The sequence below is a fragment of the Nesoenas mayeri genome (assembly GCF_963082525.1).
Source record: "Nesoenas mayeri genome assembly, chromosome: 20".
In the NCBI taxonomy this organism is placed as follows: Eukaryota; Metazoa; Chordata; class Aves; order Columbiformes; family Columbidae; genus Nesoenas; species Nesoenas mayeri.
Genome location: NC_137569.1, coordinates 3,793,752 through 3,821,723, shown reverse-complemented (window position 1 = coordinate 3,821,723; position 27,972 = coordinate 3,793,752). Strand labels below are relative to the sequence as shown.

At 62.7% G+C, this 27,972-nt stretch overlaps 1 protein-coding gene across 3 annotated transcripts; it reads left to right on the top strand.

Annotated features, from left to right (window-relative positions):
- Positions 1-82: 82 nt before the first annotated feature.
- Positions 83-27,972, top strand: ABR (ABR activator of RhoGEF and GTPase; the record flags this gene model as incomplete). Of its 3 annotated transcripts, XM_080357283.1 has the most annotated exons (23): positions 83-223; positions 4,721-4,909; positions 9,916-10,010; positions 10,669-10,854; positions 11,553-11,660; positions 12,423-12,483; positions 14,214-14,266; positions 14,479-14,619; positions 14,961-15,082; positions 15,201-15,366; positions 15,490-15,612; positions 15,689-15,764; positions 15,911-16,015; positions 16,527-16,601; positions 16,731-16,828; positions 16,935-17,066; positions 24,199-24,258; positions 24,395-24,504; positions 24,778-24,917; positions 25,397-25,531; positions 25,816-25,921; positions 27,561-27,708; positions 27,883-27,972. In XM_080357283.1, the coding sequence occupies 23 exons, from the start codon at positions 163-165 to the stop codon at positions 27,970-27,972; spliced, it is 2,580 nt and encodes an 859-aa protein (XP_080213409.1). The 3 variants fall into 3 exon arrangements, with proteins under 3 accessions (XP_080213409.1, XP_080213410.1, XP_080213411.1); XM_080357284.1 differs by lacking the exons at positions 83-223; positions 4,721-4,909 and adding an exon at positions 7,988-8,101 and having other exon boundaries at positions 9,912-10,010; XM_080357285.1 differs by lacking the exons at positions 83-223; positions 4,721-4,909; positions 9,916-10,010; ... (1 more) ...; positions 11,553-11,660; positions 12,423-12,483 and adding an exon at positions 12,799-12,844.

The window sequence follows — 27,972 nt, the reverse complement described above, 5'->3', positions numbered from 1 at the left end:
TGGCAGAAAAGCCGCTGTGTGCCCAGGCAGGCGGCCGTGCCCCGCTCTCCCATCCAGCCCCCGCCTGGGCCTGCGTCCCCCGCCTCCCGCCCTCGCCCGCCGCCTTTGTTGTGAGATGCGAGCGGGCTGGCGGGGCTGAGAGCTGGCGTAGCCCTCCCGAGCATGGAGCCGCTGAGCCACCGCGGCCTGCCGCGGCTCTCCTGGATCGACACCCTCTACAGCAGTACGTGCCCTGGGCTGGGGGGGCCGAGGGGGGCCGGGATGGGGGGTCTCTTCCTTACCTGTTGTGTAACGCTGCGTCGCGCTGGGGAGGGATGCTATGCCCGGGATCCTGTGCCGGGGGGCTCCTGGGCTCAGCCCAGCCCAGGCAGGTGATGCTGGCAGGAGGTTGCACTCCCCTCCCTGAGCATCCCGCACACCCCAGTGACAGGGCAGCACTGGCTGGAGTCGATCCGGCATCCCCCAGGCTCTGGGGACCTGCTACCCGCGCCGGGGGGGCTGCATGAGCGGGATGGGTGGCTGTGACCCCGGTGCTGTGGGGCTCACTGGGGCCGGAGCAGCCTGACACATGGTTCTGCCCACAGGAGTCCTTGGGGACGTGGGTGCTTTCTGCCCCAGGTCCCATCCCTGTGGCTCTGTGGCCATGGGAAGGCTCCTCACCTCGAGCCGTGATTTTTGCAGCAAGCTCCAAGGCGCTGTGCCGAGGATGCTGTGGCAACGCGGTGCTGGTTCCTGGGGCTGGCAGCTGGTGGATGGGGGCGTCCTGCAGCAGCACAGGGGGTGCGACCCCTTCCTGTCCCATGGATGGGCAGCAGGGAGGAGCAAGCCCTGGAGCTGTGCTGGTCCCAGTCTCAGCAGCAGCTGAGGGAGCCAGCGACACAGCTCGGGGATGGGGCAGCTCGGTCACGGTGTCTCTGTTGTTCATCTTGGGGGAGTGCTGAGCTGCATGGGCACCCCGGCAGTGGGGTTTGGGGTGCAGTGTTGAGCTCGGAGCCTAGCATTTGTGGGGCAGCAAGATTTGGCATGAGTATGTGGGAAGGTGAGATGCTCCAGAGAAGGGAGCACGGTGCCCCCTGCACAGACCTGGCACCTGCTGTGCCCTGGAGGGAGTGGGGGTTGTGGGAGACACATTGTAGATGGCTGAGCCCCCCAAAGCTTTCTAGCCCAAAGCATCCAACACCCGCAGGCAGAGGCTGCATCCGACAGCAGCAGCCCTGAGGTCCAGCATGCCTTGTGCAGCTGGCTGGGCTGGAGCCCCGAGGCCACATCCAGCCCCAGCCTCCGCACCCCCCTTCCCAGCCTTGGCATCTCTGCAAAGTGATGGCTCTGCCATCCTGAATCCTGTTCCAGCCACCCTCACCATGGAGGGGAGAGGCACAGAGGGGGCTGTTTGACATATTCATGATTTGGGGGATGCAAGGAAGAGTCCAGCCTTCATCATGCTGGGGAAAAGTGGCAGCGGTAGTGTGGAGGACATGCTGTTTGTGTTGAGCCGCTCTTTGGAGGAGGCCCGCGGAGGCAGGTCTGAGGCCAGCTCACGCATCCGTGTTGTCATGGTGAATTTTCACCCATGCACAGGGAAACCGAGGTGTTTCCTCCAAACCTTGCAGGCTCTGTGCGGATGCTGGGCTTCTCCCGCTGGTGGGATAGGACAGGCGAGCACTGGGGTGTGCTGACGTGCTGCTGGGTGCGTGGCAGCAGCACACACCCAGCTGGAAAGTGAAGAAAATGCCACCCTGAGCTGCTGTGACTGTGCTATCACCTGCCCAAGCTGGGCAGGAGCCAGCCGCTGTCTGTAGCCGTGTTCCCTCTTGGGAACCATCATGCTGGGATTAGCCTCGGTCGGATCTGGGAAGATGTGACATAGCAGAAATGTTATTTTTCTGGGGAAAATATTCCCCATGAGGATGCCTTCCTGGCTCTGTCACCCTCCTGGGGCCATGTGCCAGCTCGCAGGACCCCTGCCCTTGTGGGGGTCAGCATCCAATGGGTGCCCCTCCTTGGTGTGTTGTGGGGCCAGATCCAGCTCAGGACTACAGGGCTGCATGTGGGAGCTGGAGTTACAAGGCTGCTTCAGGCCAGGGTGTCCTTGTCCCTCAGAGTGACTCCCCCGCTCCAGGGTGCTCCCCTCCCCTCAGTCCCCATGCCTGGGGTGGAGCAGGAGCATCTCCACTGCTGCTAAAAAATGAGAGCAAAAATAGCTCTGGGTTTTGGCATGGGCACAGGAACAGGCTGCAGGGGCAATGCAGCTGTGCGGGAAGGAGGGAGGTGCTTGGTTTGGGCTGACTTGGGTGGCAGGAGCACCCCACAGGCAGGGAGACACAGGGGCCAGCCCCTCCAAGTCCCCTCACGCAGCAATGTCCCCCTTGCCTGTTCTGGCTGCTTGATGGTGCTTAGTTCTCTCACTGCTGGGGGTGTTGGGGGAGTCATTCTGCCTGGCACCCCCAGCTGAGAGCCCTGTAAATACTGCACATCTATAAGTGGCACAGCTGGAGCCATGGGGACACATCTTTGTCCCCGCTCCTGCGGGCAGGGCAAAGTCCCTCTCCCTTGGTCCCTGTTGGGGCACTGTCTGGAGGTCTCGTCCCCAGCTTGGGTCTGGGACTGGGATGCAGGTCTGCTCCAACTGGGAGCAATGTCTGTGTGAGGGTCAGGTTGTGCCTGCATCCCCACAGGCCAGTCCCTTCCCCCTCCGTGCCATCAGTGCCGCCTTCTTCCTTGTGCTGCTGCGGGTGTCACCTCCCAGGGTCCCCAGCCACCTCATTAAAGCTGTGTTCCTTGTTACCTTGCCACCGAGCCACCCCAGCCCAGCTTCTCAGATCTCTCACAGTTTCACTGCCGCTCTGGGTGACAACATTGACTGCCCCGTGGTTAAGCCTGGATCTGCAAACCTTGGCCTTGGTGGAGGGGAAGCCTGATGTCCTCTAAGTTGGTGTGCCTGGTGGGGACAGCCAGCTTTGTCCCCTCTCTGCTGCCTTGGCTTGCCTGGCTGATGGGGAAGGGTGCTTGGGCGAGGAGGTTGGGTTTTTCCAGGCCATTCCCAGCCTGGAGATGGTGCCCGGCTGGGTGGGCTCAGGGAAGCTGTGTGGCACAGGTGTCCCAGTGGCCATCACGAGGGGACACCAGTGCTAAAGCTGCCTTGCTCCTGGCCTGTGCTGCAGGCATCCCAGCTGGGACCTCTCAAAGGCAGGAGGGAAAAGGGACATCCCATGGCGAGGAGGTAGGACAGGTTAGAGCCAGGGATCCCCTTTCTCTGGAAGCTGAGAACCAGGGAGAACTCTGGGCTCCCCCTTCTCTGCTCATCCAGTTCATTCATTCCCAGTCAGCTCCTGGGTTGAATGGGGACTGTGGTGGCCTTGTGAGGGTGGGACTCCAGCCTCTGAGGGATGGTTATTAGCTTTTAATTGCTAATGAAGCAAGATCTGAGAGGGGCTGTGGTGTCCTGGCAGAGTCAGAATGCATCTGGCCCTTGTCACGGCTCTCCCCAGATGCACGATGGGACCCCCCATATCTCGCACCAGCACCAACAGGGCTCCCAGACTGGCAGGCTTTGCAGCGCTCTTTCATTTAAAGATTTATCCACTCTCAGTATGAAGCCACATGCAATATTAATGTGCTGAGTGGTGTTGGCCAGAGTCAGGGGAGTCCTTAGCTGGGGTGGCAGGGCCATGGGGGGACGAAGTGGCAGCAGTGTGGGGTTTGGTCTGGGGTAGCTGCTCCATCCCCACGCCCCCAGTTTTGACTGGGGTCTCTGACAGTGTCTTGGCCCTTCCTGGCTGAGGGGTGCCAGCTGCACCCCATGGCCACCCCTGCTGCAGCCGGGCTCCCTTCCCCCTCCCCTTTGTCAGCATCTTGGGGCTGCTGCAGCCGCCTCTTCCCGCCGCCACCGAGCCGCTGCCGTTTCCATGGTAACAGGTTAGGATGTACCCTGGTCCCCCGCTGCGCCCCAGGGACCCGTTGCAGACCCCGGGGCCTGCCCACTTCCACTTGGGGCTCCAGCTCCCCACAATCACTTCCTCTGGGCCACAGCTGATGGGGGGAACAATGTGGGGCATCCAAAAACGGGTGCTGGTGTGGTGTAGCCGTGGCCTCATCCTGTGCTGGGGGGAAAAGCGGACCCCTTCTGCCTGCTCAGTGTGGCCCAAGCTGCCCACTCACCATAGGGCTGCTGCCATCCCCCTTCTTCCGTGGGAGTGGCACTGTCCGCCAGGCTGCGGACCCAGGCATCCTGGCACCCTTTCTCATGCTCCAAGGAGGACGGACATGGGAAAGTGGGGAGCACGGTGGCTGTGGCTGCTAGTCTGGCTCCATCTCTCCCCGGGGATGGCACGGGAATGGCGGCTGCCGGGCAGGCACGTCAGAGCCGCTCGTGTGCGGCCAGGGCGTCTGGCAGAGCAGCTGTCCCTGCGCAGATGAGGCCCACGGCCTCTCAGTGCTGTTAATTATGCAAATATAGGGAAGTGTGTCGAGCAGAGGCTGCCCTGCGGGCCGAGGATGCTCTGTGTGATGCCCTGCCTGCTTGCCAGGGCAGGCAGAAAGCAGGTAGCTGAAGCCAATGGGCCCTGTGCGAGCATCCATGTCTGTGCGTGGTCCCAGGTATCGGACATGGGGTCAGTCACCCGCAGGTAACCGTGGCTGGGGCAGTTGTGGTGTGCCATGCGGTGACCCTCGGCTGTGCCGCTGCCTGGATGCTCACCACCACCCTCTCTTCCCCTGACAGACTTCAACTATGGTGCGGATGAGTACGATGCTGAGGGCAATGAGGAGCCCAAGGCGCTGCCAGAGGGCTCGGAAACCATGCCCTACATCGACGAGTCACCCACCATGTCCCCTCAGCTCAGCGCCCGCAGCCAGGAGAGCGGGGATGGCGTCTCGCCCACACCCACCGATGGCCTTGGCACAGGGGTAGGTGCTTGGGATGTGGAGATCTGCACCGCGTGCGGTTGAAGCCGGGGCTGCAGGTGCCCAGCTCGGTGTGTCAGCAGTGTCAGCAGTGCTCTGGTGCTGCTGTGACCTGGGGGACTTGTCCTTCGGCATCCCAATCCCTGCTCGCCGTGCCTCTCTGGGTTCCGAGGAGCTGCACCCAGTGCAGCTGTTGGTTGTGGTGCCATGTCTGTGGGACACGTTGTGTCCCTGCCCCGTTGTGCCAGGCCGGTGGCAGAGCCAGGACTGTGCGGGCTGGTCAAGGAGCGGGGTCCGGGTGCTGGAGCCCAGCCGGGTTTGCTGGGGAGCGGGGGTTCCTGGGGTCCCCTGCTCCGGAGAGCCCTTGGGGACAGGGCACAGCCGCTTCGCCGGGCTGGCGGCTCCATCTAGCGGCACTCGGCGATGAGCTGCCAGCTGGAGGGGACACCTTGTCCTCTGCCTCTTCTGGGGAACTTAGATTTAACCACTTCTCTGCCTCTGCTCTTCCGAGAGCATCCTCGGGAAACCCTCGGGGTTTATCCAGGATATGTCACGGGAGGGATGCTTGGAGAATTGCGGGATGGGAAACCGAAGGGAAATATTTGGTTTTTTCTGGAATAAAAGCTTTCCTAAAGCCTGGGGTCAGCGCAGCCCCTGTCCTCGAGGACATTTGGGCTGCCATCCCGATTACCGGGGACATCGGGGCTGCCGTCCCCGGTGTGTGCCCTGGACCAGTGGGCTCTTGGCAGGACAGCAGGTGCCACTGACCCCCCGGCACAGGACTTGGGGCTGCTTTGGGGAGTGCCCGCCTGGTCCCAGGGAAGCTCCCCCAGCACCTGCTGCTGCCCGGCCTGGGGTAGCTGCCGGGGTCCCACCGGGGCCTGGAGTTTGGCCAGGGGAGAGGCCGGGCTGGGAAACGTGAAGGTTTTTGTCGTGGCAAGAGTTAAGCCCTTAACCCGGATGCTGAGGCAGAGGAGGCAAGAGGTGTGGCTTCCTCCCCAGGGCTGCGCAGCATCCTCCTCCTGGCACCCAGCACGACAGTGATCCCTGGGGAGGGAGGGAGAGCTGCTGGCTCTCTGCCACCCTCCTGCACCAAGGACCCTGTCCCAGAGCTGGGTCCAAGCCACCTGGGCTCCGGGCCTCTTGTCCCCAAGCGTGACACTGGGCACGGCCATGCGAGCTGTGTGCCTGACGCCCCGGTGCCGGGGTTTGGCAGTGGGGTTTGGCGGTGGATGTGCTGTGGGCGATGGGCTCTGTCCCTGGGGGCTGGCAGGGACAGCAAAGGGTGGCCTTGGGGAAGCGGGTTTTGGGGAGACTGTGGGGGATGCTGGCAAAGCAGTGCCCTTGGGGCTGATGGAGCATGCTGGGGCTGGAGGCAGGTGGTGAAGCTGGTTCGGTTGGCACTAACAGGATTGGAAAGTGTTGGAGCTCAGTGTCAGCTCTGCCTCCGTCTCTTTATCTGCAGCTGCTTGTGCCAAGGCTTAGCGGAGCATCATCGTTTACCTTTGCGATGAGCAACAGGCTTGTGTGCGGACTGTGCTGTGGCCAGTGGCACAGGGTGCTGGGCTCACCCCATTGCTCTTCTCCAGTCAGGCAGGACCAGTGTCACTGCCTTTTGGAGGTGTCACCTCCCAGCCTGGGAGCTGGAGGAGGTTTCTGGTGGGTCATCTCTTCTTGCTGCTGGGTGCGGACTCAGCCCATCTGTCCCTCTCCTGCCTGGGAAGAATGGATGCCATGGTCGTGGTGTGGGGTGGTGGCTCAGCCCCTGCTCAGATGCTGCTGTGTTTGGCACTGCAGGTGGCATTCCCTTGGGCAGGGAACGTTCCCTGCTCTGTTGACCTGGCTGTGGTGAGCAAGGTCCTGCTGCCCTGGCACAGGCTTCTCTTAGCAAAGGTCGAGCTGTGGCATGGACACAGGCTCTGGAAAGCCCCTGTGCCTGTGTCTGTGCCCACTTCTCACAGCAGGAGTGTCTCCAGGCTTGGACAGGCGTGGGGAGGAGAGCTGGCTCCTGCGGGCAGAGCGTGTGCAGCCTCTGGTTCCCCTTTTGCCACCAAGGAGCAGGGGGAAACTGCTGAAACAGCTCTTGCGTTAGTGTCCCCTCCTCCAGCCCGTTCTTGCCCCATTCACCAGGCCCCACGATGTCCACTTGCAGGCATCATGTCAGCGCTCGTGTCTCTGCTCCCCGGCTGCCCGGGGGTTGTGGTTGGACCCGGGCAGTGTTGAGGTGCCAGTGCTGGTCTCTGCAGGACACAGGCAGATGCTGCGGGAAGGCGTGTATCTCAGCTGCGATACCCTGCCCTGAGTCCCCTCTGGAGCAGGGAGGGGTCCAGAACCCTTCTCGGGGTGCAGAGCCAGGTCCCCTTATGAGACCTGGTGGTGCTGCTGCCCTCCAAGGTCACTTCTTGCTGGTGGCAGTCCCCATGGTCCAGCTCTCTGCCTGCCTGTGGGACACGGGAGGGCCAGGGAGCCACAGCAGGCAGAACGGTTGCTCCCCTGTTACGGGCTGCTCTGTTGGGGGAGAGCACAGGGGTCTGATGGGGCCAGGGGACCCTTCGCCATGGGTCTTGCTGGGCATCTCTGCCGGCGTTGGGGGAGCCTGCTCAGGGAAGGCGGCTGCTGCCGCCTCAGCCTCGACCACAGGCCGCCGGCGGAGCAGCCCCACCTCCATCGCCAAGAGATGCATTTCCTGTAGCGAGCGCGCAGGGCGGAGCGGCGGGGCTGGCTGGGGCGCAGGGCGGCGGGCAGCGGCCCTCCACCACCGGCCGCCCCCCGGCTGAGCGGAGCCCAGGGGAGAGCCAGGCTGTCCCTCTTGTCCCACCGCTGGTGACCCCGGAGTTGTCGCCGCCGCCGCCGCTCGGAGGCGGTTGTGCCGCCACCCCGGGAGCGCCTGGTTCTGCGGACGGGACGCTGGGGCCGAGGGCCGGAGCTGGGACAGGCGGGAGCACCGGGGATCCCATAATGGCTCCTTTCATCCCACGGTGGTGGCCGACGGCCAGGGCTGAGTCAGGCCAGGCCAGCTTGGCTGTGTGAGCCCCTCACCTGGAGCCTTGTGGGGTCCCCTCTGTCCCCCACTGCCCAGCCGGCCATGGAGGAGGAAGAGGAGGCCATAGGGTACCTGGATAAAGTGCTGGAGGATGAAGATGACTCAGAGCCAGGAACCCCCACCAGCCCCGTGTCTCCGTTCTCGGCCGGCGAGAAGGTGGGCGGTAGGGGCACCCCACTCCTATGGTGGGTGGTGGGTGGGGGGCAACGAGGGGCGTCTTGCTGGTGCTGATGACACTTGGGTCTTGAAGCAGCTCCTGGCTTGGTGCGGTGGATGCTGATGGGGGGCAGAGCCGAGGGGGCAGCAGGAGCATCACTGCAGCATCACTGCAGCCCCACTGCCTCCCCGGAACCGCCTGTGGCTGGGGGCATGGGACCGGGCTGCACCCGCCATTGGGTGCAGAGGGCTCAGTGGGTGCTTGCGGTGAGCACCCGGCTTTCCTCCCACAGGAAAGTGGGGGCCACACTTGTTGCTGTGGGGGCGTTGTGTGGCTCAGTAGAGCCAGTGCCAGATGCTCAGGAAGGGGTTGAACCACTCTCTGCCACTGTCCCACTGCATGGCCACCAGCAACCCCAGTGCTGGGGGGCAGCCATAGGGGCCCCCTGTGCTGGCAGGCACAGCCCAGCACCCTTCTCTCACCCACCATACTGGGGGCCCCTGGGTTCTCCCGGGTGCTGGCACAGGGCTGGAGAAGGGCTCTGGCCCCACTCTCCTGCATGGGGCGGTCACCAGACCCTTCTTTAGGGTTGCTCCTCTGGGTCCCAGGGGTCCAGCTGGCATCATCCCTGTGGGTCACTGTGGGCACAGACAGGCCCCTTATCTCCCCAGCGCCTGCGCAGGGCTCAGGCTGGGGGAAGCAGGAAGAGCCCGTGACTAATCGGTGGCAAAAAGCCCGCAAGCTCCCAGTGCACAAAACTGCTTCCCCACCCCGTGCACCCCCATGCCATGCTGGTCACCGTGGCCTGGCCAGGTGCAGCCTGGTGGGGAGCCCCAGGGTGGGCACCTCGGTGGGCAGAGCTGGCTGGCAGACACCAGGGTGGGACGGGGCAGATACTGACCTGTGGCCATTCCCACCCCATGGCCCTGCACCCCTGGGTGTTTGCAGCTGCCAGACACAACGTCCAGGGCTGGTGGGGCAGGCAGGAGTGAAGCAGAACCTGCAGACTGTCTTGAGGGGCTTATTGCCCAAAGCAATCGATGTCCTCATGGCTTTGCTTGGTCCTGGTCTGGGTGGCAAAGCCTAGCTTCTGAGTATGATTTTTTTGTGTGGTTTTTTTTCTGTAAGCGGGGAGGCCGAGGCACACCAGGTGTTTGAGGTGGTCCTGAGGCTGGGGTGCCCATGCTTGGGTGCTGGCAGAGCCTCACCGGTGGGTCCCAGAGCCCCCAAGCTCAGCCATGCATCACCCATCTCCCTGCCACGAGGGCCATGCCACCGGAGCTCCAGTGCTGCAGCAGACCCGGGCATGGGCTGAGCTGCCGGCAGCTGGAGCGCCCCCACACAGCCCCGGACCTGCCCCAGTGCCACCGGGCAGGGACCGCTGGGGTGGCACTTGGACCACTGGGGTGGCACTTCCCTGGGAAAGCTTCAGCTGGGGAAAAGGGTGGTGCTGGATCACGTGGCAGCACCGTCGCCGCCAGGCATGATTTCACCGGGCGCCTCTGGACTCTGCCCTGGGAGAGTCCTGCCGTGCCGCACGCCACCCTGGAGTGCTGCCAGCAGTGCCGGGCTGCTGGCCAGCCGGGAGCAGGGAGGGGAGCAACGCCAGCGCAGCCCGTGGCTTCCCAGCTGGCTCCAGCCTGGCTGTGCCGCCCAGCGGGCACATGCCCGGCCCTGAATGTGGAGCTTCCCCAATGCTGACAGGGACCCGTGCCCGTGGATCCTGGGGATGGGATGGTGAGATGAGGAGTCTCCTCCTGTGCCACTTGTTGGCTCAGCCTGGCTCCTTCCTGTGTTTCTCAGGGCGAGCGAGATGCTGGCAAAGGTCTGGAGATGCGGAAGCTGGTGCTCTCCGGTTTCCTGGCCAGCGAGGAGATCTACATCAACCAGCTGGAGGCCCTCTTGTTGGTGAGCACAGTCCCCAGGCCAGGCGCCCCCTCCAGGGATGTCCCCCAGCAGGGAGGGATGGGTGGGTGGTTGGGTGGGTGGTAGGGTGGGCGGGTAGGTGGACAATTGGATGGGGGAGCGAATGGGTGGATGGATGAGTGGAGTAATTTCTTCCTGGACAGCCTCCCCTGGTCAGGTCTGTCCCAGGCACTACCAGGGCAGGAGTAAAGCAGCAGCAGCAATGCCAGAGCCAGCCTTGCTCTGGCCCACCCATCCCTGTCTTGCCTTCCCCTGCTGCCATTGTCCCTGGTGGGGAGGTATTTATAGCTCCAGTTCCTCTTGCGGACCCACTGGCCCTCATGGCAGAGACGCTGTTGCACAACGCAGGGATCACCACCACCGCAGACAGGGAAGTCTGCGGGGGTGTATGAGTTGGAAGTGGCCCCTTGGTCCAGCTGCTGGCCGGGACCCATCATGGGCAGCTCAGACCCTTCGTCCCCAGTGTCCCCAGGCTCCACGGAGGAGGCAGCCATCAGCCATTGCTGCCTGCGGTGCGGTTGCAGGGCTGCCTGCGGATGCAGCTCCAGGCTGCCACGAGCCCTGATGTGGGACCAGAGAAGTTTGGGGTCACTTCTTATCCCGACCTTAATCTTCAATGTTCTCCCTTCTCCTTTGGCAGCCTATGAAGCCACTGAAGGCCACAGCTACTACGTCGCAGCCTGTTCTCACCCTCCAGCAGATTGAGACAATTTTCTACAAGATCCAGGACATCTATGAGATCCACAAAGAGTTCTACGACAGCCTATGTCCGAAAGTGCAGCAGTGGGACAGCAATGTCACCATGGGCCACCTCTTCCAAAAGCTGGTATGCACCTTCCCTGGGGCTTGCTCTGCTTGGAAGAGGAGGAGGACCGGGGAGATGGAGCATTGTGCTGTGGGGCTCAGCCCCATGATGTGGCTCACGCCCTGCCATACGCTCACCAGTGGCCATGGGACTTGTTGCATCCCTCCCTGCAGCTACTGCTGCCTGCCCAAGCCCTTCTTTCCTGGGATGCGAGTTAGTGCAGCCTCTGTGCCCCTCGCTGCAGTGGGGATGCCCACGGCTGGCGGGTCATGGGTGCAACTGTGGCAGGGTTTTGGCTGGAGGTGCGTGGTGTGGCTTTGCCATGGGGCTGGCAGGAGCCTGGGCACATGGGTGACCCTCAGGGGAGAGGCCGCTGCCATGGTGGCTTTTCAGGATCATGCTCCAGGTCCTGCTGCTGCTTTGGACGTGCTATGGTTGCATAGGCTGTGCCTCTGGGTGCCGTGGCCGTGCGGAGAGGAGAGGAGGAGAGGGCAGGTGGAAGAGTGTTGGGAGATGGCTGTAGCTTCAGCCCTTACTGTCTGGACACTCCTTGGCTCTCTGCTGGATTTTGGAGGTTGTGGGGTCACAGGGCTGGGCAGGAGCCCCAGCATCCTGCCCCAGCATCCTGCCCCTGTCATCTTGGTGGCTGCCTGGTCCCTTGTGCTGTGGGGGGGCTTCAGCATCCCAGTGGATGCCTGGCTAACCCCCGCTCCCCACAGGCCAGCCAGCTAGGGGTCTACAAGGCGTTTGTGGATAACTACAAAATTGCGCTGGAGACCGCGGAGAAGTGCAGCCAGAGCAACTACCAGTTCCAGAAGATCTCAGAGGTAAGCTGGGACAGGGCTGTGCTGGAGGGACAGGGCTGTGCTGGAGGAACAGGGCTGCCATGTCTGCGCTGTCCCAGCACAGGGCAGAGAACCTCGTCTCCATGGCTGAGCCAACCATGTGTGCCCCGTGGAGATGCTCTCCCTGCCCTGGGCACTCTTGGGGACTGTCCCTGAACGGGACATCAGTGGCTGTGCCGGAGGGTCATGGTCTCTGGGTGTTGTGGGGTTTGTGTGCCGTGTCACGTAAGCTCAGGTCAGGCTCAGCCCTCGCTGCCATAATTTCTGGGGTGCAGAGCAGCCTGCACCCACTCACCCCATCCAGTGAGTCTGGGTGCTGGGTACCTGTGGCTCATCTCCTGCTGGCTGCATCTCCAGGTTTGGCTCCCCTATAGAAATGGGGACCTCGGTGGCTACAGCCAGGCTCCCTGTGCCCCCCAGCCCCTCCGCAGTGCAGGCTGTTCAGCTTGATGGGATCAGCAGCCTCCCAGGGCTGCTGTGGGGCTGGGGGTCCTGTTCCAGGGTGCCCCACAGATCCACTGGGTCCCGGCTGCTGGGTACAGCTGGAGCTGCTCCCAGCCAGGCAGCAGCCTGTGCAGCCTCCACCCCAGCACCCGTGTGTGGCCTCCAACCTGACTGGGCTGTGGCTGGGGGGAGATATCAGGGTGCAGGAAGGGTGGGGGAGGACCCCATGACCTTGAGCAATGTCCTTCCCCCCCACCCCAGTCCCCCATGGGCTGCTCTGATGGGCCTTTCCCTCCCTAGGAGCTGAAGGTGAAGGGTCCCAAGGACTCCAAGGAGAGCCACACGTCCGTCACCATGGAGGGTATGGCGGGCGCAGGCGTGGGGTGGGGGACGCAGCCTTTTGTCTGTGTGCGGGACCGGCGCGGATGAATTATTGAGCGGCACTTGCGAGCAGAGCCCTTTGCATTCCTGTGTGCGGAGCCAAGGAGGAGGGGGGTGACTGCAGCTCTCTAGGATGCTGGGGGCTTGCAGCAGCCCCCCACCCCCTGCCCACCCCCTCCTCCCCGCCCGCTGGCTGTGCCGGGAGCCGTGTTGAGGGGCCGATGCCGATGCCGTGCTGCAGCCAGGCTGAGCTGCCGCGGGGCGGCAGAGATGGCTGCGCGGAGACGGGGCTGCCATGGAAATTCTCATCATCGTCCGTCTCTGCTGTAACTGCACCTATGGTGAGGTGGGGGGTGTGGCTCTGAATTCGGGTGCCGGTCGGGAGCGATGCTGCGAGGGCACTGGCCCGGGGCTGCCTGTCCTTGCTGGGGGTTGGAGGCTGCGTCGTGCTCTGCAGCTTGAAGTTGGGAGCGTCTTTGTTCCAGGCTCTATTGAATCATCTTGGCTCCAGCACATGTGGCCACGCGTTTGCTTTTCCTGCTGGGCAGGGACTTGTGCTGGTGGCGGGACAGCAATGGGCTGAGAGGGGCAGGGGGACACCCCTCTGCCTGGGCTGTGCCGCGAGGATGGCGACGGGGAGGGGTCCGCATTTGCTGGCCAGAGGCTGTGAGTGTGGTGGGGCTGGAATGTCTGTCTGTCGGCAGCACCGGGTGTCCCTGCCTGCTGCTGCCTGCCCTGTGCTGCAGTGCGCGGGGCGGCAGTGTTGGGATGATGCTTTGGCCCCTGTGGTCTCTGTAGGTGGGGCTTTTGCTGCTGCTGGGGCAAGCTGGGTTCCCCTTGCACCCCGGGCTGGCTGGGGCAGGGGGATACAGGGTGTTTCATGGGGTGGCAGAGCCTGGCGAGGGCAGGCGGGGATGGGACTGAGCCAAAAGGGAAACTGAAAAAGCTGCTGGCTGCTGGGGGTGACGAGCGGCTCTTCCTCTCCACAGCCACCGCACGGCGAGCTGGTAGTGCCAGTGCCTGTGCCGAGCCCTGGGGGGTTTGTCGCCCCCTGGGAGTGCTTCACCCTGAGGGGACGCACTGACACAGTCCTGGTGGGGATGTCCTGGAGCTGGTGGCAGTCAGGGCAGAGCCGTGTTTGTGACAGTCCCTTCGGCTTTGCCACCCGTGATCTGTGACAGCAGAGTGGGGCAAGACATGGTGGCTGGGTCTGTGTCCCCATCATGTCTTGTTTTAGGGCAGGAACAGACAGGTCTGGCATAGGGTCATGACTGGAGTGGATGGCCACTTGGAAATTGCTGTGTGGGAAGTGCCATGTGGCAGTTTTTCAGGCTTGTCACCCCAATGGGGACCCTGTGGGTGCTCAGGCTGCTGGTGAAGCTCCTCGGGCACAGCCTCAAAATCAAGGCAGGCATTAGGCAGCTGCCAGCACTGAGCTCTGCCCTCACTCTGGGCTCCAGCCGGGCCATGGTTTCTCTTGCCACCTCTTGCCCTGACACCTCTAGGCAGTGATGTTATGGTCCAGCCATCGCTGCCTCTATGTGGAACAGACCCTGGACACTTGCCCAGGGCTCTGTGCAGACCTGGGGGCTCTCTGGGTGTCTGCTCTCCCCTCCTTGTCCCTGCAGGGTGCAGTGCTGGCTCTCATGGCTGGGAGAGGGGCCAAGCCATGGTGGTGGGTGGCTACTGACGTCTCCTCTCTCCCCACAGCACTGCTGTACAAACCCATCGACCGGGTGACGCGGAGCACCCTCGTCCTGCACGTGAGTGTGACACCAGTCCTGGGGTGGGGGGCAGTGGGCTGCGCTCCCTTGGGTGCCAAGGCTGGGATGGCCTCGCTGAGTGGGGGGCTGCAGCTGTGCCACATTACTCCTGGGGACCCACAGCTGTGGGGAGCACTCCTAGGGGTTCCCTGGGTGGGTGCTGCAGCAAGATCAGTGCCCTTGGGCCACTCACCCACCTCATTCCCTTCCAGGACCTCCTCAAGCACACTCCAGCCGACCACCCTGACTACCCACTGCTCCAGGATGCCCTCCGCATCTCACAGAACTTCCTCTCCAGCATCAATGAGGACATTGATCCCCGGAGGACAGCAGTCACCACCCCCAAGGGGGAGGTGAGCCAGCGGGGTGGGCAGTGCCTAGGCACAGGGAGAGGGCTGAGCCCTCTGCCAGCTCCTGGCTGGTGTCTCCACCCTGGGGAGCATCATGGTGTTTGGCCAAGAGATGGAGGGTTTCCTCCAGACACAGTCCTGGGTGCAAGGTTAGGGCTGTACCTGGTCTTTGCTGCTTGCTGGCACCCTACTGAGCGTATGGGACTCAAAATAGCACTCAGATGACATGGATATTCCTCTGTTGCTGGTGGCTGAGCCATGGAGAGGGACGGGAGCATCCATCCTCTGCATTTTGGTGGCCTTTGCTCCCTGCCCGCTCTCACACCAACCGTGCTGCCCCGCAGACCCGGCAGCTTGTCAAGGATGGCTTCTTGGTGGAGCTGTCGGAGGGCTCGCGGAAGCTGCGGCACGTCTTCCTCTTCACCGACGTGCTGCTCTGCGCCAAGTTGAAGAAGACGGCGGTGGGGTAAGGAGGATACCGGGCATGGGGAGGGGAATGTGTCACAACCCCCAGTCCTCCAGCAGACAGGAGGATGTGCTGGGAGGGGGTCAGGCATCACTCAGCGCCTGCATCCCGGCCGCAGGAAGCACCAGCAGTACGACTGCAAGTGGTACGTGCCCCTGGCCGACCTGGTGTTCCCCTCGCCGGAGGAGTCGGAGCACTGCCCCCAAGTCCACGTCATCCCTGACCATGAGCTGGAGGACATGAAGATGAAGATCTCGGCCATCAAGAGCGAGGTGCAGAAGGAGGTGAGAGGAAGGTGTGGGTGGTCGGGGAGGGCGTGAGACTTGCTGCCGTCCTCTGGGGTCAGGGATGGGACGTGTGTGGGCTGGGGACGCCTGTGAAAACTCCTGTCTGCTCACTTTCTGCAGAAAGCCAACAAGGGACAGAGCCGGGCCATCGAGCGCCTCAAGAAGAAGATGTTTGAGAACGAATTCTGGCTGCTCCTCAACTCACCTGCCATCCCCTTCCGCATCCACAATCGCAACGGGAAGGTGAGGAGGGTGGGCTGGGGTCGCCGGGGGGCTCAGCCCTGCCTGCACACAGCTGCCGCATCGCCTTCTCTTGCAGAGCTACCTCTTCTTGCTGTCATCTGACTACGAGAGGTCCGAGTGGAGGGAAGCCATTCAGAAACTGCAGAAAAAGGGTAATTCTGGGCTGCTGAGGCCCCCTCAGCAGGGATCCTGTCTCCTTCCAGCGACCAAAAGGAGGTCCTGCAGGATTGCAGCCTGCTTGGTCCCTGGGCCAGCAATGGCTGTGTCCCTCTGAAGCTGCTCTCCTCTCCCCTCCCAGACCTCCAGGCCTTCGTCCTGAGCTCGGTGGAGCTGCAGGTGCTCACGGGATCCTGCTTCAAGCTACGCACCGTCCACAACATCCCGGTCACCAGCAATAAGGACGGTGAGTGTCTACTGGGCCGGCGGGTCCCTCTTTCCTCTGGATGATGCCAGGGGGAGCTGTGGGGTCCCTTGGCTGGAGCAGAGGCCCTGCTTGGGGACCCTGGCTGTGAAGGGGACAGCTTCCCACCAGGTGGCACTGCCGGAGCAGCGTTGGGCTCCCAGGCAGAGCAATCCCGGCTGCAACATGGGGCTGCTTTTGGGGTGTCTCCAGCACCCCCACGGGGCTGGGCAGGACCAGGGTGTCCCCAGGGTGAGACCCAGCCAGCCCTCCTGGGGCCGGAGAGCTGGAGAGCTCGGGGTGTCCTGCAGGGATGGTCGGTAGCAGGGGGTACATGCCCTCTTCCAGACTTTAGGGATGACCCTCAGAGGGGCATGGGACATTGAGGTAGTCACCACAAGTACCTAGCACTCACTATGTTCGAGCCTTGGGGACAGCCAGCCTGCACACTGGCCCCGGGGCATGGGAGGTGGCCACTGGTCCCTTACGTCAGCCTCTGCTCTCCCCACTGCAGATGACGAGTCCCCTGGGCTCTACGGGTTCCTGCATGTCATCGTCCACTCCGCCAAGGGCTTCAAGCAGTCTGCCAGTAAGTCGGGGTGCCCACCCTTGCTCGGTGGGAGCTGGGGTCCAGCATGTGGCCCCACTCTGTCCCCAGTCATCCCTTAGGAGCCAGTGGGGATGTTCCTTGCGTGCTGAATGGTGTTTGCTCTCCCAGACCTTTACTGCACGCTGGAGGTGGACTCCTTTGGCTATTTTGTCAGCAAAGCCAAGACCAGAGTTTTTCGGGACACCACCGAACCGCAGTGGAATGAGGTGAGAAGAAGGTGGGATGCAGGGATGGGACTGTGCCCCCATTTACCCTTCCAGTCCCAGCTTTGGACCTGCTCTGGGGCTGAGCCTCCCTTGCTCTGCACCCCAGGAGTTTGAGATCGAGCTGGAGGGCTCCCAGTCACTGCGCATCCTCTGCTACGAGAAGTGCTATGACAAGACCAAGCTCAACAAGGACAACAACGAAATTGTGGACAAGATCATGGGCAAGGGGCAGATCCAGGTAGGGCTGGGGCTCTTGGGCATCTTCTCACCCAATGCCAGACTTCCTGGGGGCGGGCGCCTGGGCTGGGGAGGTTGCCCTGGAGTGATGCCTGGGATGAGAGATGCTGCTTTCAGGAGCGGGGTACAGGGATTGCATCTCGGGGTTACTGGCAGCGGGGTGTGAGGAAGGGCTTGGCATCCACCCCAAGAGGGCTCTGAGCATGCAGCCCCCCATCCGTCCTTGCCAGCCGCGGCGGTGCCCCTCTGCCACCATCTGCCTCCCCTGTGCCTCCATCAGCCGCTGTTATGGCAATGGGGGTTTCCAGGGCAACAGCTGAGCCACGTCTGATTGGCGGTTGCCAGGCAGGAAAGATGGAGGCCTGGGCTGCCCTGAGATGCTCCCAGAGAAGGTGTCGGGGGGGCCCAGGCAGCCCCCAGACCCTGTATCCTCCCTAGCACCTGCCTTGGGCCAGGCTGCAGGGAGGCCCAGGGCAGGGGGGACAGTTCGGGATGGGTATGCCCCTGTGTCTTGCTGGTGGGGACCCCCAGTCTGGCTGCCTTCCCAGCTGTGCTGGGGACAGCGTCACGCCTGGGACACAGCCCTTGACCCGAGGCCGCTTCAAAGGGCCCAGCGCAGCCGCCTGCTCCGTGGGAAAGTGGCTGTGGGCAGGTCCCAGGGGAGTGGGGAAATGCTGCTGGGGAGGGGACACTGCACGAGGATGTCACCACACCAGGCACAGGGTGGAAGATGGGGGCTTGGCTTTGCCAGCGGCTTGTTCATACCCCAAATCACCTGTCTGTTGCCCTCTCCCCATGGGTACAGCAGTGTAGGGGTGGCACTGGGCCAAGAGGGAGGGCTGGGGCAGGGAAGGGGCACAGCACCCCACAGTGATCAACCCAGCTGCACTCTCGGAAATAGCCTGGGTCAACAAACATGAGTCAGCTGAAGGTTGCAGGGGTCAGGACGGGGACAGCACAGCTCGTCCCCACCATCCGAAAGTTGTGGGGGAAGAAATTAAAAGACAGAAAGCCCTGGGGCTGCTTATCACAAGGCAGGACCTGGCTGGATGGAGCAGTGTCAGGGTTGGGGCTGTCCTGCTGTCACCCAGAGCCACAGCTCAGCCCCTGCCCCAGGATCGCGGTGGGTGACGGGGCAGCGCGGTTCTGGGCAGCGCTGCCTGTGGGGCTGTGGGCTGTGCCGAGCTCCAGCACTGCCCCTTTGCCATGAGCTGTTCAGGCAGAGATGCTGCCCTGAATGGTCCTTACCCCAGGCAGTCCCTGGGCTCACCGTGAGCTGCTGTTGGGCACCAAAGCAGCATAGTGGTGTCATGCTGCAGTGGCAGAGGGGCAGCGTGTGATGGGGATGCTGCAGCCTCTCTGCAGGGAGCAGTCAGGGCCTCTGAGGCTGTGGAGGTGTCACAAGTGGGAATAGTGTCCTGCCGGCACAGAGGACATGGCTGGGTCCATGGAGGGGCTGGTGTTGGCACCGTCCTCCTCTTGAGCATCCTGGCTAAGGCATGGCAAGTGTTGGACCACTGCCCCACACCCTGTCCCCGTAGCTGCTGGCGGTTAGGGGCACCCTGTGCCGTGTGGGCCCAGCCGTGCCACTGGCTGCTCCGTGGGAAGGTGTGTCTGGGCGTGTGGATGGCTCCACTGCAGCTCCTGGTTGGCTTTAACCCTGTTTTGTTGTTGTTAACCCCATTTTGCTTGCGGTTTCCAAGGTTGGGACATGCCCTGGTTATGTAGAGGTGCTATGGGGGAATCTTGTCCCTGTGGAGGGTTTGTGTCCCCAACACTGCAGGGCTCAGCCCTGCTCTGAGCTGTCCCAGTCGCTCCCAGCAGCTGGGCTGCCTCGCACCAGTCTGTGTCCAGTGAGTGCTGGCAGGGGTGCCCGGGGCTGTGGCGGATGGCAGACGGATGCTGGGGGTGGGCAGACAGAGCAGGCTGTGAGTGCTTGTGCCCACACTGCAGAGGGGAGAGGCTGGATCTGGACCCCGTGCCCTGGGGTGAGTGGGGAGATGGGCAGCGGGTGATGAAGGGGGTCTCGGAGTAATGGGGCTGGATGAGCAGCCCCTTCCTTGGCCCCTGCTTGATGCACGTGGGGGATGTGACAGTTGAAGTAGAGCCTGTGTTGTCATGGGCACGGTGCCTGCCGTACCCGCAGGCAAGAGCTGCCCGTCTGTCTGTCTGTCTGACCCCCTCAGTGCTGGGCTGGCGGAGACTCTGGGGGGGAGATTTGTGGTGTTGGGGCTCCCTAGGCCTGCAGGGACCCACAGGGTGACCCGCATGGACTCAGGGCTGCTGCGGGCTGGATGGGGGAGCAGTACCCCCCAAGCTGGCACCTCGCCATGTCCCTGCCTGTCAGAAGCAGCAGGTAGGCAGGCAGGGACCCTTCCAGGGCTGGGGCACTGCCTGCATCTCCTCCCCCTGCCCCACCACATCGCCCCCTGGCAGTGGGGCTGACAAGGGCCAGGACAGGCTGAGGGGATACGGTGGTGTCCCTTCCTGTCCCTAGACCTGACAGGAGACCCCGAAAGTCCCATCCCTGTGCCAGTAGCTGAGGCCAGGAGGGCCAACCTGGCTCCTCCATGGAGCCGGGGTTGCTGCAGCCGACAGCAGCGATGCCTCCGGGGGCCGCGGCCGCTGATGGCGCAGGGAAGCGGATAACGGTGGATAGCGGATAACAGCAGTGAGGAGGCCAGGCAGCCCCTCCAGCCTTCCCAAGCAGCAGCAGCGGGCGGCAGGGCGAGAGTTAAACGTGTGAGGGCCGCCGGGGAGGGGGGGCTGCCTTTGAGTCACTTCCTCGCAGGGGGAGGGAGGCTTTTGGGGCTGCCGAGCTGCCTCTCGCCAGCCTGGCTCACACCCTGAAGATGAGCCCTGCCTGCTCGCCTCCCCGCCAGCCCAGCCGGGCTCCCCTCGCCGGCCCCTGACCCCTCGGCCACCGCTGACCTCCCGCCCGGAGCAGATGAGATGCGGGTGCTGTCCTAACCCAGCCCCAGCCACCCCCCCGGACCCTGGTCTCGCCTCCCTGGAGCCGAAGCGTTCGTCGTTGCGATGACGGAGGTGCTGGTGCAGCCGGACGGCAGCCCCGGTCCCGTGGGCGAGCGGTCGGAGCGTGGCGTGGAGGAGTCGGAGGGGAAGCGTCCCCCCAACACGGGCGCCCGTCTCTGGGGCAGGGTGCGCAGCAAGCTGCTCCGGCAGAAGGTGCCTCTTGGGGTGCGCGGTGCGGGGGGACAGCCTGGAGAGGGACAGTGACAGGCACCAAGTGGCCTTTGGGACAGCTTCACCATGTTGCTGGGCTCTGCTGTGCATGTGGCTTTTTGGCTAGTGGCTTTGCGGGGTGCAGGAGGCTCTGATATGGCGGGATTGTGTTGCTTGGGGTGAGAGGGCTGTGGAGTCGGTGCACAGAGCAGGGAGGCTGTTTGGGTGCCTTGGGAGCTCTTAGAAGCAGTTGACAGCCTGTGGGGTGCTCGTTTCTCTTCTTCCCTCTCCCTCTGTGCACTGGGGGGCTGGTGGAGACTGTGCCATTTGCACTGAGGGGTCCACTGCAGAGGGAGGGGAGGGAACCCCCCCTTGCCCAGCTCTGCAGCTCGCCCAGGATGCAGCGATGCTTGCAGGCTGGCCGGGCTGTGACACCCCAGCATGCGGTGCCTGTGCACCCCCTCTCACCGGGGTGCTGCTTGGTCTGCAGCCCCCCACCCTGGGTCCATCCAAGTTTCCCTGAGCTCATAGCCGTGTTGCAGCCACATCATCTGGCGCTCTGGGGGAGAACGAAGGGCAGGGGTGGGCAACAGAGGTGACGGAGTGGGGGAGACGGCACCATCACAGGTTGTTCCAGAGTCCTGAGGATCTCATGGGGGGCTCCGGGGGTTTCCCTCAGAGGGTCCCCCTGTGCAGGGTGCTGCTGGCTCAGGGCTCGGCTGTGGCCACAGGCAGGAGCTGCCTGGGCACTCGGCGGTTCAGTTTGGCAGCAGCGAGGTTTGCTCGGCAGCGGGGCTGCCTGTGACGCAGCGGCATTAACCTCGATTCTGTGTTGCCGCCGCCGCTCCCGCAGAGGGGATTAAGGGGCGGCGAGGTCTGCGCAGGGAGCCTGCCCGGCGGCTGCCGCTGGCTGTTGCTGGGTCAAAACATGAGGGGGTTTCATGTCCCAGCCCCATGTGTCCCCACTGCAGCCACCGGCTTCCCAGGCTGCTGCTGACTGGGAACACTGGGTGGGCTGCAGAGCAGGTTGTGGCCCTGGCAGGTCTGTGCGTGGTCCTGGCGTGTTGTGGGTGTGTGCTGCTGCTCGGGTCGCTCGCAGACAAGGCTGTGAATCTCTGCTTTTTTTTGGGCCGTGCTTTGCCACCAGCAGCATTTATTGGTGTGGGGGCTGTTCTGCCCCCATGGCACAGGGAACCACCAGTTCCCTGAGGAGAGAACTGATGGTGGAGGGGTCTGGTGGGGGCACCTGCCCCCTGGGACAGCCGTGGGCGGCCAGGAGGGTGTCCATGGGTGTCATGCTGATGGGAAGTGACCTTGGCTGTAGCAGCTCCCTGAGATCCCACTCCCCAGGGCTGTGGCAGAGATGGCCTCACCGGCTGAGTCACTGGTTTGCTCCTGATGGCTTCACCCTGGGCTGGTGCTTGGGTGACCTCATGGGTGTGAGGCACAGAGGACATGCCCAGCCCAGCAGCCCCTGCCCTGCCACAGCATCCCAGCGCTGGGGGCCCTGGAGAGCTGCTACCAGTGTTTAAAGCCATCCTGACTCCTCACCTGAGAGCCCTGGGAACCAGGTGCTGCCTTAGTCTGTCTCGGCTGCTGCTGCCTGCACAGGAGCTTTATCCATGGTGCACGGCCTGGAGGTATCTTGGGGACAAAATCCCAGGATGTGGCCTTGTCCCCTCAAATCCAGAGTCACCCCACGCAAGAGACAAGCAGCAGGCAGGAGCTGCGGGTGGCAAGCGCCAGCAGGACTGAGGCATCCCTCTGCCAGCCGAGCCTCCCCAGGATGCGGGAAGCTCTGCGGGGCTGCCAGGATGCTCATCGCCTGCCACGCTGCTGCCTCTGCCACCGTGGGCCTTATCCTACAAACAAGCACCTTCAGCTAATTTGGTAAAGCAGGATGATGGCCCATCCCTGCAGCCAGGACCAGAGGGTGTTCCATCTCGCCATGGGTGACCGTGGCACCATGGCAGATGCTGGCCTGAGCACAGGTGCTGCACCACTGCCGAGAGTCCCCTGAGGCACAGGAGAGAGCAGCCCAGAGAGGCACCGGTGACCTGGCTGAGCCATTTCCCTGCATACAGGCTGGTGTTTGAAGCCACTTGAGCACTGAGTTGCCAAAGAGGAGACATCTGGGACAGCAGCATGTCACTTGTGCTGTCCTGCACAGAGAGGCTGTTCCCTGGAGCTCCCAGGCCAGCAGTTCCTGAACGTCCCTGCGTTGTGCTGGAGGGAGGTGGCTCCATTTGGTGGAGAAGCAGGAGACGGTGGTGGTAGCTGAGACGGGGTGTTTGCCAGCACGGCGTGGGCAGGAGCTGCCTCTGGCACTGTGGGTGGATGCTCCCATCCATCCTCCCACGCCTGGAGACAAGCATTGGCCACGGCTTTGCTTCCCGCAGGCACAAGCAGGCAGCGTGGTGATGCTGCACAGGTGCCAGCGGGCAGGGCTGGGGGAGCACTGGGACCAGGCCACAGCCCGTGTCCCACGGGTGCATGGGGACCTGCCCCAGCTGCATCGGAGCTCAGGCCAGTGCCACCAGCCGAACGAGTCCAAATTCAGGGTGGTGCTGGTGGCTGCAGAGAACTGGATGGGGATGTTTCTGCCCAACTTTCAGCAAGAGGCTGTGGGAAGGCAGCATGCTCAGGTTAAGGTCTGTGGTGCTAGCAGCAGCCAACCTGGCTTTTATTAAAGCTTTCTTCAGAACCCTGCTAAAGCCCTTCCAGATGTGAGCTGCCCTGAGAGGACCCAGGGGACAGGGATGGCGAAGGCGCATGTGGTGGTTGCAATTAAACCTGCACTGCAGAGCAGGGAGCCTCACAGCTCCGACCCAGCCAGGGGCAAAGGGCTTCACTGAGGCTGCCCAGGGCTCGCGGGGTTGGAAGGTGCCATAGCAGGACCTGGCTGTGTGGGGAAAAGGGGTGGAACCCCCATGGACAGGCAGCACTAGGTCGGTGTTGGCCGTGGTGGGTGCACAGCAGCACCGCAGGGTGATCCAGTGCTGGAAAGGGGAACATGAGGGCTTGAAGGAAGAGAGGACATGAGGGACCCCATGGTCACCTTTGTGGTGGCTTCACGGGCAGCCAGAAGCTGGGGCAAGGGAATGGCAGCTCTGTGTCCAGAGCAGCAGCAGCTCTGGACATCTTTGCACTCGCCTGGAGCATCTCCTAAACCAGCAGCTGCAAGGAAACTCCTGCGTCCTTGAGGAGTGACCCCGTGCACTTGGTGTGAGCCTGGCCTGGCAGCTGCCACACGCGACACCGGGATCCTCCACCAACCCCTGCCAGCTCCGGCGTCCCGTCCCCTTCCCCGAGGGGACATTAGTGCCGGGCTCTGCCCTGCTACCCACCCCATGCATTACACGGATCAATGGGGCCGGATCGATACTGCCAGCTGGGGACCGAAAAGCCCCAAAAGGTGACTGCACCCACCACTGCCCAGCCCTGGGACCCGGCACTCGCCACGGCATGTGCCATGGCCTTGGGAATGCCAGCACCTCACCGTGGTGGCCCGATGCCGGGGCAGCGTCATTGAGTCCCTCGCTAGCCCCAAAGCCAGAAATAGCAGAGCCCGTCATTCCCAGGGGTTATAAATAGCCTTGGCTATGGGGAGATGTTGTTTTTCTGCACGGAAAACGCTGCCCTAGTTCTGTTTCATCAATGTGCTGCCAGAAATAGTCCCGATTTCTTGGAAGTTTCTTGTTGCTGGGGTATGGGTTAAAGTGCTGCCTTTTGGGGGCTCAAGGAGGGACCAGGCTGAGCCCACGTGGCTTCAGGTCATCGCCAGAGGGACCCCAGACCTTCCCCTCTCCGTCTTCCTGCCATGGGCAGCACATGGCCAGGAAAGAGCATGTCCCATGCCCCACACTGTCTGTGGGATGGGGGCTTTAGGGACAGTGGGGCTGGCACGGGGCTGTGTCCCTATGGAGCTCACACATCATCTCTCCCTGCAGCTGGACCCGCAGGCTGTGCAAACGAAGAACTGGCACATGGATGTGATTGAGATGAACGGGGTAAGCGGGGCCGCGGGGACCCACAGCCCCTGGCTTTGATGGCAGCCCCTTCCCCAGGGCTGTGCTGTGGCTTCATGTGATGTGGAGGTGATGGGCCAGGGTTGGGCTGCTGGGGCTCACCTCTTGTCTCCCACAGATCAAGGTGGAATTCTCCATGAAGTTCACAAGCAGAGACATGAGCCTGAAGAGGACCCCGTCGAAAAAGCAGACTGGCGTCTTCGGGGTTAAAATCAGCGTTGTGACAAAGTATGTATGGGGCTGGGGGGCTGATCTGCTCTGGTCCCTGTGCGTGTGGGGTTGGGGGACTCAGGGGACGTGCGCCATCCTTGCAGTGTGTCCCTTTGCTGCCACCGACATCTGGAGAGCTCAGCTTTTGCTCTTTGCTGGGACTTGCCCGTTCCTTCGCCAGCCCCATCCCTCCCACCCACCATGCCCTTCCTGCTCAGGGTTTGCGGGGCTGGGCTGGCCACGACGGGGTCCCCCAGGACTCTCTGCTCATGCCTTCGCTTTTTGTGCCAGGCGCGAGCGCTCCAAGGTGCCTTACATCGTGCGCCAGTGCATCGAGGAGGTGGAGAAGAGGGGCATTGAAGAGGTTGGCATCTACAGGATCTCTGGAGTTGCCACTGACATCCAGGCATTGAAAGCCGTCTTCGATGCAAGTGAGTGTCCTGGGCATTGGCCACCCTTTGCATCACGTTCCCCTGGGAGGGTTCACAGGAACCGAGACTGCCCCCAAGTCCCCTACCCTGCAAGCCCAGGGTCTGATTATTGTACTGCATGTATGCAAAACGTGCTGGTGTGCCCAGGAGGAGGGTGTAGCTGGGAAAGCAAACATCCAGAGGTCGCAGCCTTGTTTGTGCCTTGGTGTCTCTGAGCAGCTCCTGCCCCTGGCTGGCTTCTGGGAGACACTGAGTCAGGACGACGTTACAAATGGATTTGCAAATAGTTCCGCATCTCATTGCCCAGCCAGGCGGGAACTGCTCGGCTCTTCCCAGCCCCAGCCTGGCTAAACAGGGATGTGGACGTAGTGGTGCTGTCCCTACCCTCTGGCCAGCAGCCTGCCCCAGTGGCTGGGTGATATGGGGAGCTGAGACCCCAGAGGGGAAGGAGGTGTCACATGTGGGTGCTCTCTGGACAGATAACAAGGACATCCTGGTCATGCTGAGTGACATGGACATCAATGCCATCGCCGGCACGCTGAAGCTGTACTTCCGTGAGCTGCCCGAGCCCCTCCTCACTGACAGACTCTACCCCGCCTTCATGGAGGGGATCGGTAAGGGCTCGGGGATGGGGAAGGGGTTGGTGCCCAAGCATGGCTGTTTGGCATTGTCTGCCCTGGGATGGGAGACTCTCGAGGGTCCTTCCCACCTCAGCTCACTCGGTCCTGGCCATTCTTGCCATCTCTGTGCCAGCTCGGGGCTCGTGGGGCTGCTCCTCAGGGTGCAGGACCAGTCACTCATGTGCTGGCAGCCAGGAGGCATCTGGCCATGGTGGGTCCCACTGCTGCACAAGATGTCACCAGCCCCTGTCCTGAGCCCTCTCCCTCCTTGTCTCCAGCCCTCTCGGATCCTGCTGCCAAGGAGAACTGCATGATGCACCTTCTCCGTTCGCTGCCTGACCCCAACCTCATCACCTTCCTCTTCCTGCTGGAGCACTTGAAAAGGTAACAGCTCGGCTTACGGCTCCAGGGGGCTGCCTGGTGCAGGCGGGAAGTGCAGAATGGGTCTGTCCCGTTGCTTTGCCATGGGGATGGGATACAAGTGGAGTTAGAGCTGTTGTCTGATACCTGTGGTGCCTGTGGGCTGATCCTGAACTGGAGGTAGATGGTGCTGTGCTAGTGCGGAGCAGGGCTGTGGGCAGCAGCTGGGGCCAGCACCAGTGGCTTTGTGTTGGGCAGGTGCCAGAGTGGCCCTTTCCCAGCCCCTCCCAAGAAGGAACAGCCCCAGGTGTGTCCCACCTGCCCCATCTCCCCAGGCTCCATCACATTCGCTGGGGTCCTGGCCAGGCTGGGACCGGGCACACGTGAGTCCCTTTGGTTGATATTGGTGTTGGCTTCCTCTCCACGGGTCCCATAGGATGCTGGAGGGATCCTGAAGAGCAGCTCCCAGTACCGCAGGGCCAGCGTGCCAGCAGGACTGTGCAGAGCACGGCTGTTGACACGGGACGCTCTGCAGGCAGCACACGTCCTCTGGCAAGATGCAGCTCTTGGCTGCTGCAGCCGGTGTGCAGCTGGTTGGACGAGCTCTCCAGGGGAGCAGCTGGCCCCAGCACAGGACAGGGAGGCAGTCAGGAGCTGTGCAGTGTCCCCCAGAGCGGGAAAGCCGAGTGCTGTGTCCCTTCCCAGCCCTCCAGCAGTAACCCCTGCAAAACAGTGTAATAATCCCTTTAACTTGTCATCAGTGGGTGGACAACACCCAGGGACAAATCAGCTCTGTGGGCATGTCCCAAAGCTGCAGGTAAACCCCTGTGTCATTTGTCCCAGAACGAGTGCAGCAATGCGCAGTTTGCTGGGCTGTATCTTGGCTCCAATGAAACCCATCCAAGCCTGGGGACGGGCAGTTCTGGGGCTCACTGCGACCTCAAAACCTGTGGAGGGCATGGGGCTGTGGGCAAGGCAGCCATGCAGGACACAGAGCCTGGCCAGAGCTGGCCATGAGTTTGGGACCAGGGCTCACAGCTCATGTTACTTGCATCATAAACTTGTGGGGGTTTTTTTTTTTTTTCTCTGGTTTGGCTAATACCAAACAGAAAAAATGATTGATGCTGGGGGATGGGGAAGGAAAAATCCGTTTCCATCCTGAGAACCGGGCACAGCCAGTTCCCACATCTGCTCCCCTGGCCGGGGCTCAACCGTGCAGCCTGTGCCGGGGAACACAGCTGCCTCCTAACATGGCAATGTTGTGGCCCTGGTTCCCTCGGTGCGGGCTGGCGGGGGTCCCATAGGGTTGGAGGGGTAGGGAGTCTCGGAGGGAGTCGGTGTGGAGCTCCCCGTACCCTGCCGGGGCTCGGGGAGGGTGGAGGCTCCACTGAACACAAGCAAGCAAGGGCTTGGTTGCTGCCACATCACACCCGGGGCTCCCGGCCAGGCCCGGCGGCTCCGGCGGAGGCCGTGAAGGGGGCAGAGCTCCCTGCCTTGCACCTGGGTTTGCTGGGGGCTGGGAAGGGCAATGGCAAGCTGGAGCTGCCCTGCTGGGGCTGGGAGAAGGGAGATCAGCACTTGCCTCCCACATTGCCCCATGGCTGCCACACACTGGGAGAACAGCGTTAGGGGCTCACGCTTTTTCTTCCCTTGCATCCCACAGGGTAGCTGAAAAGGAGCCCATCAACAAAATGTCTCTTCACAACTTGGCCACGGTCTTTGGGCCGACTCTGCTGAGACCCTCAGAGGTGGAGAGCAAGGGACACCTCACCCTGGCGTCCGACATCTGGTCCCACGATGTGATGGCCCAGGTAAGAGCTGTGCTGGCAGCCTGCACCAACACCCCTGGAGTCGGGAGCAGAGGTGTTCACCTGCCTCTCTGGGTAGATCTGTCACTCTTTGCTGGATGTGACTGCACAGGGCCAAGCTGGGAGGTGGCAGTTCTGCCCTTTTCTGGCCTAACACCCCCCATTTGCTTGCTATAGGTCCAGGTCCTTCTTTACTACCTGCAGCATCCTCCCATCTCCTTCACTGAGCTGAAACGCAACACACTTTACTTCTCCACGGACGTGTAG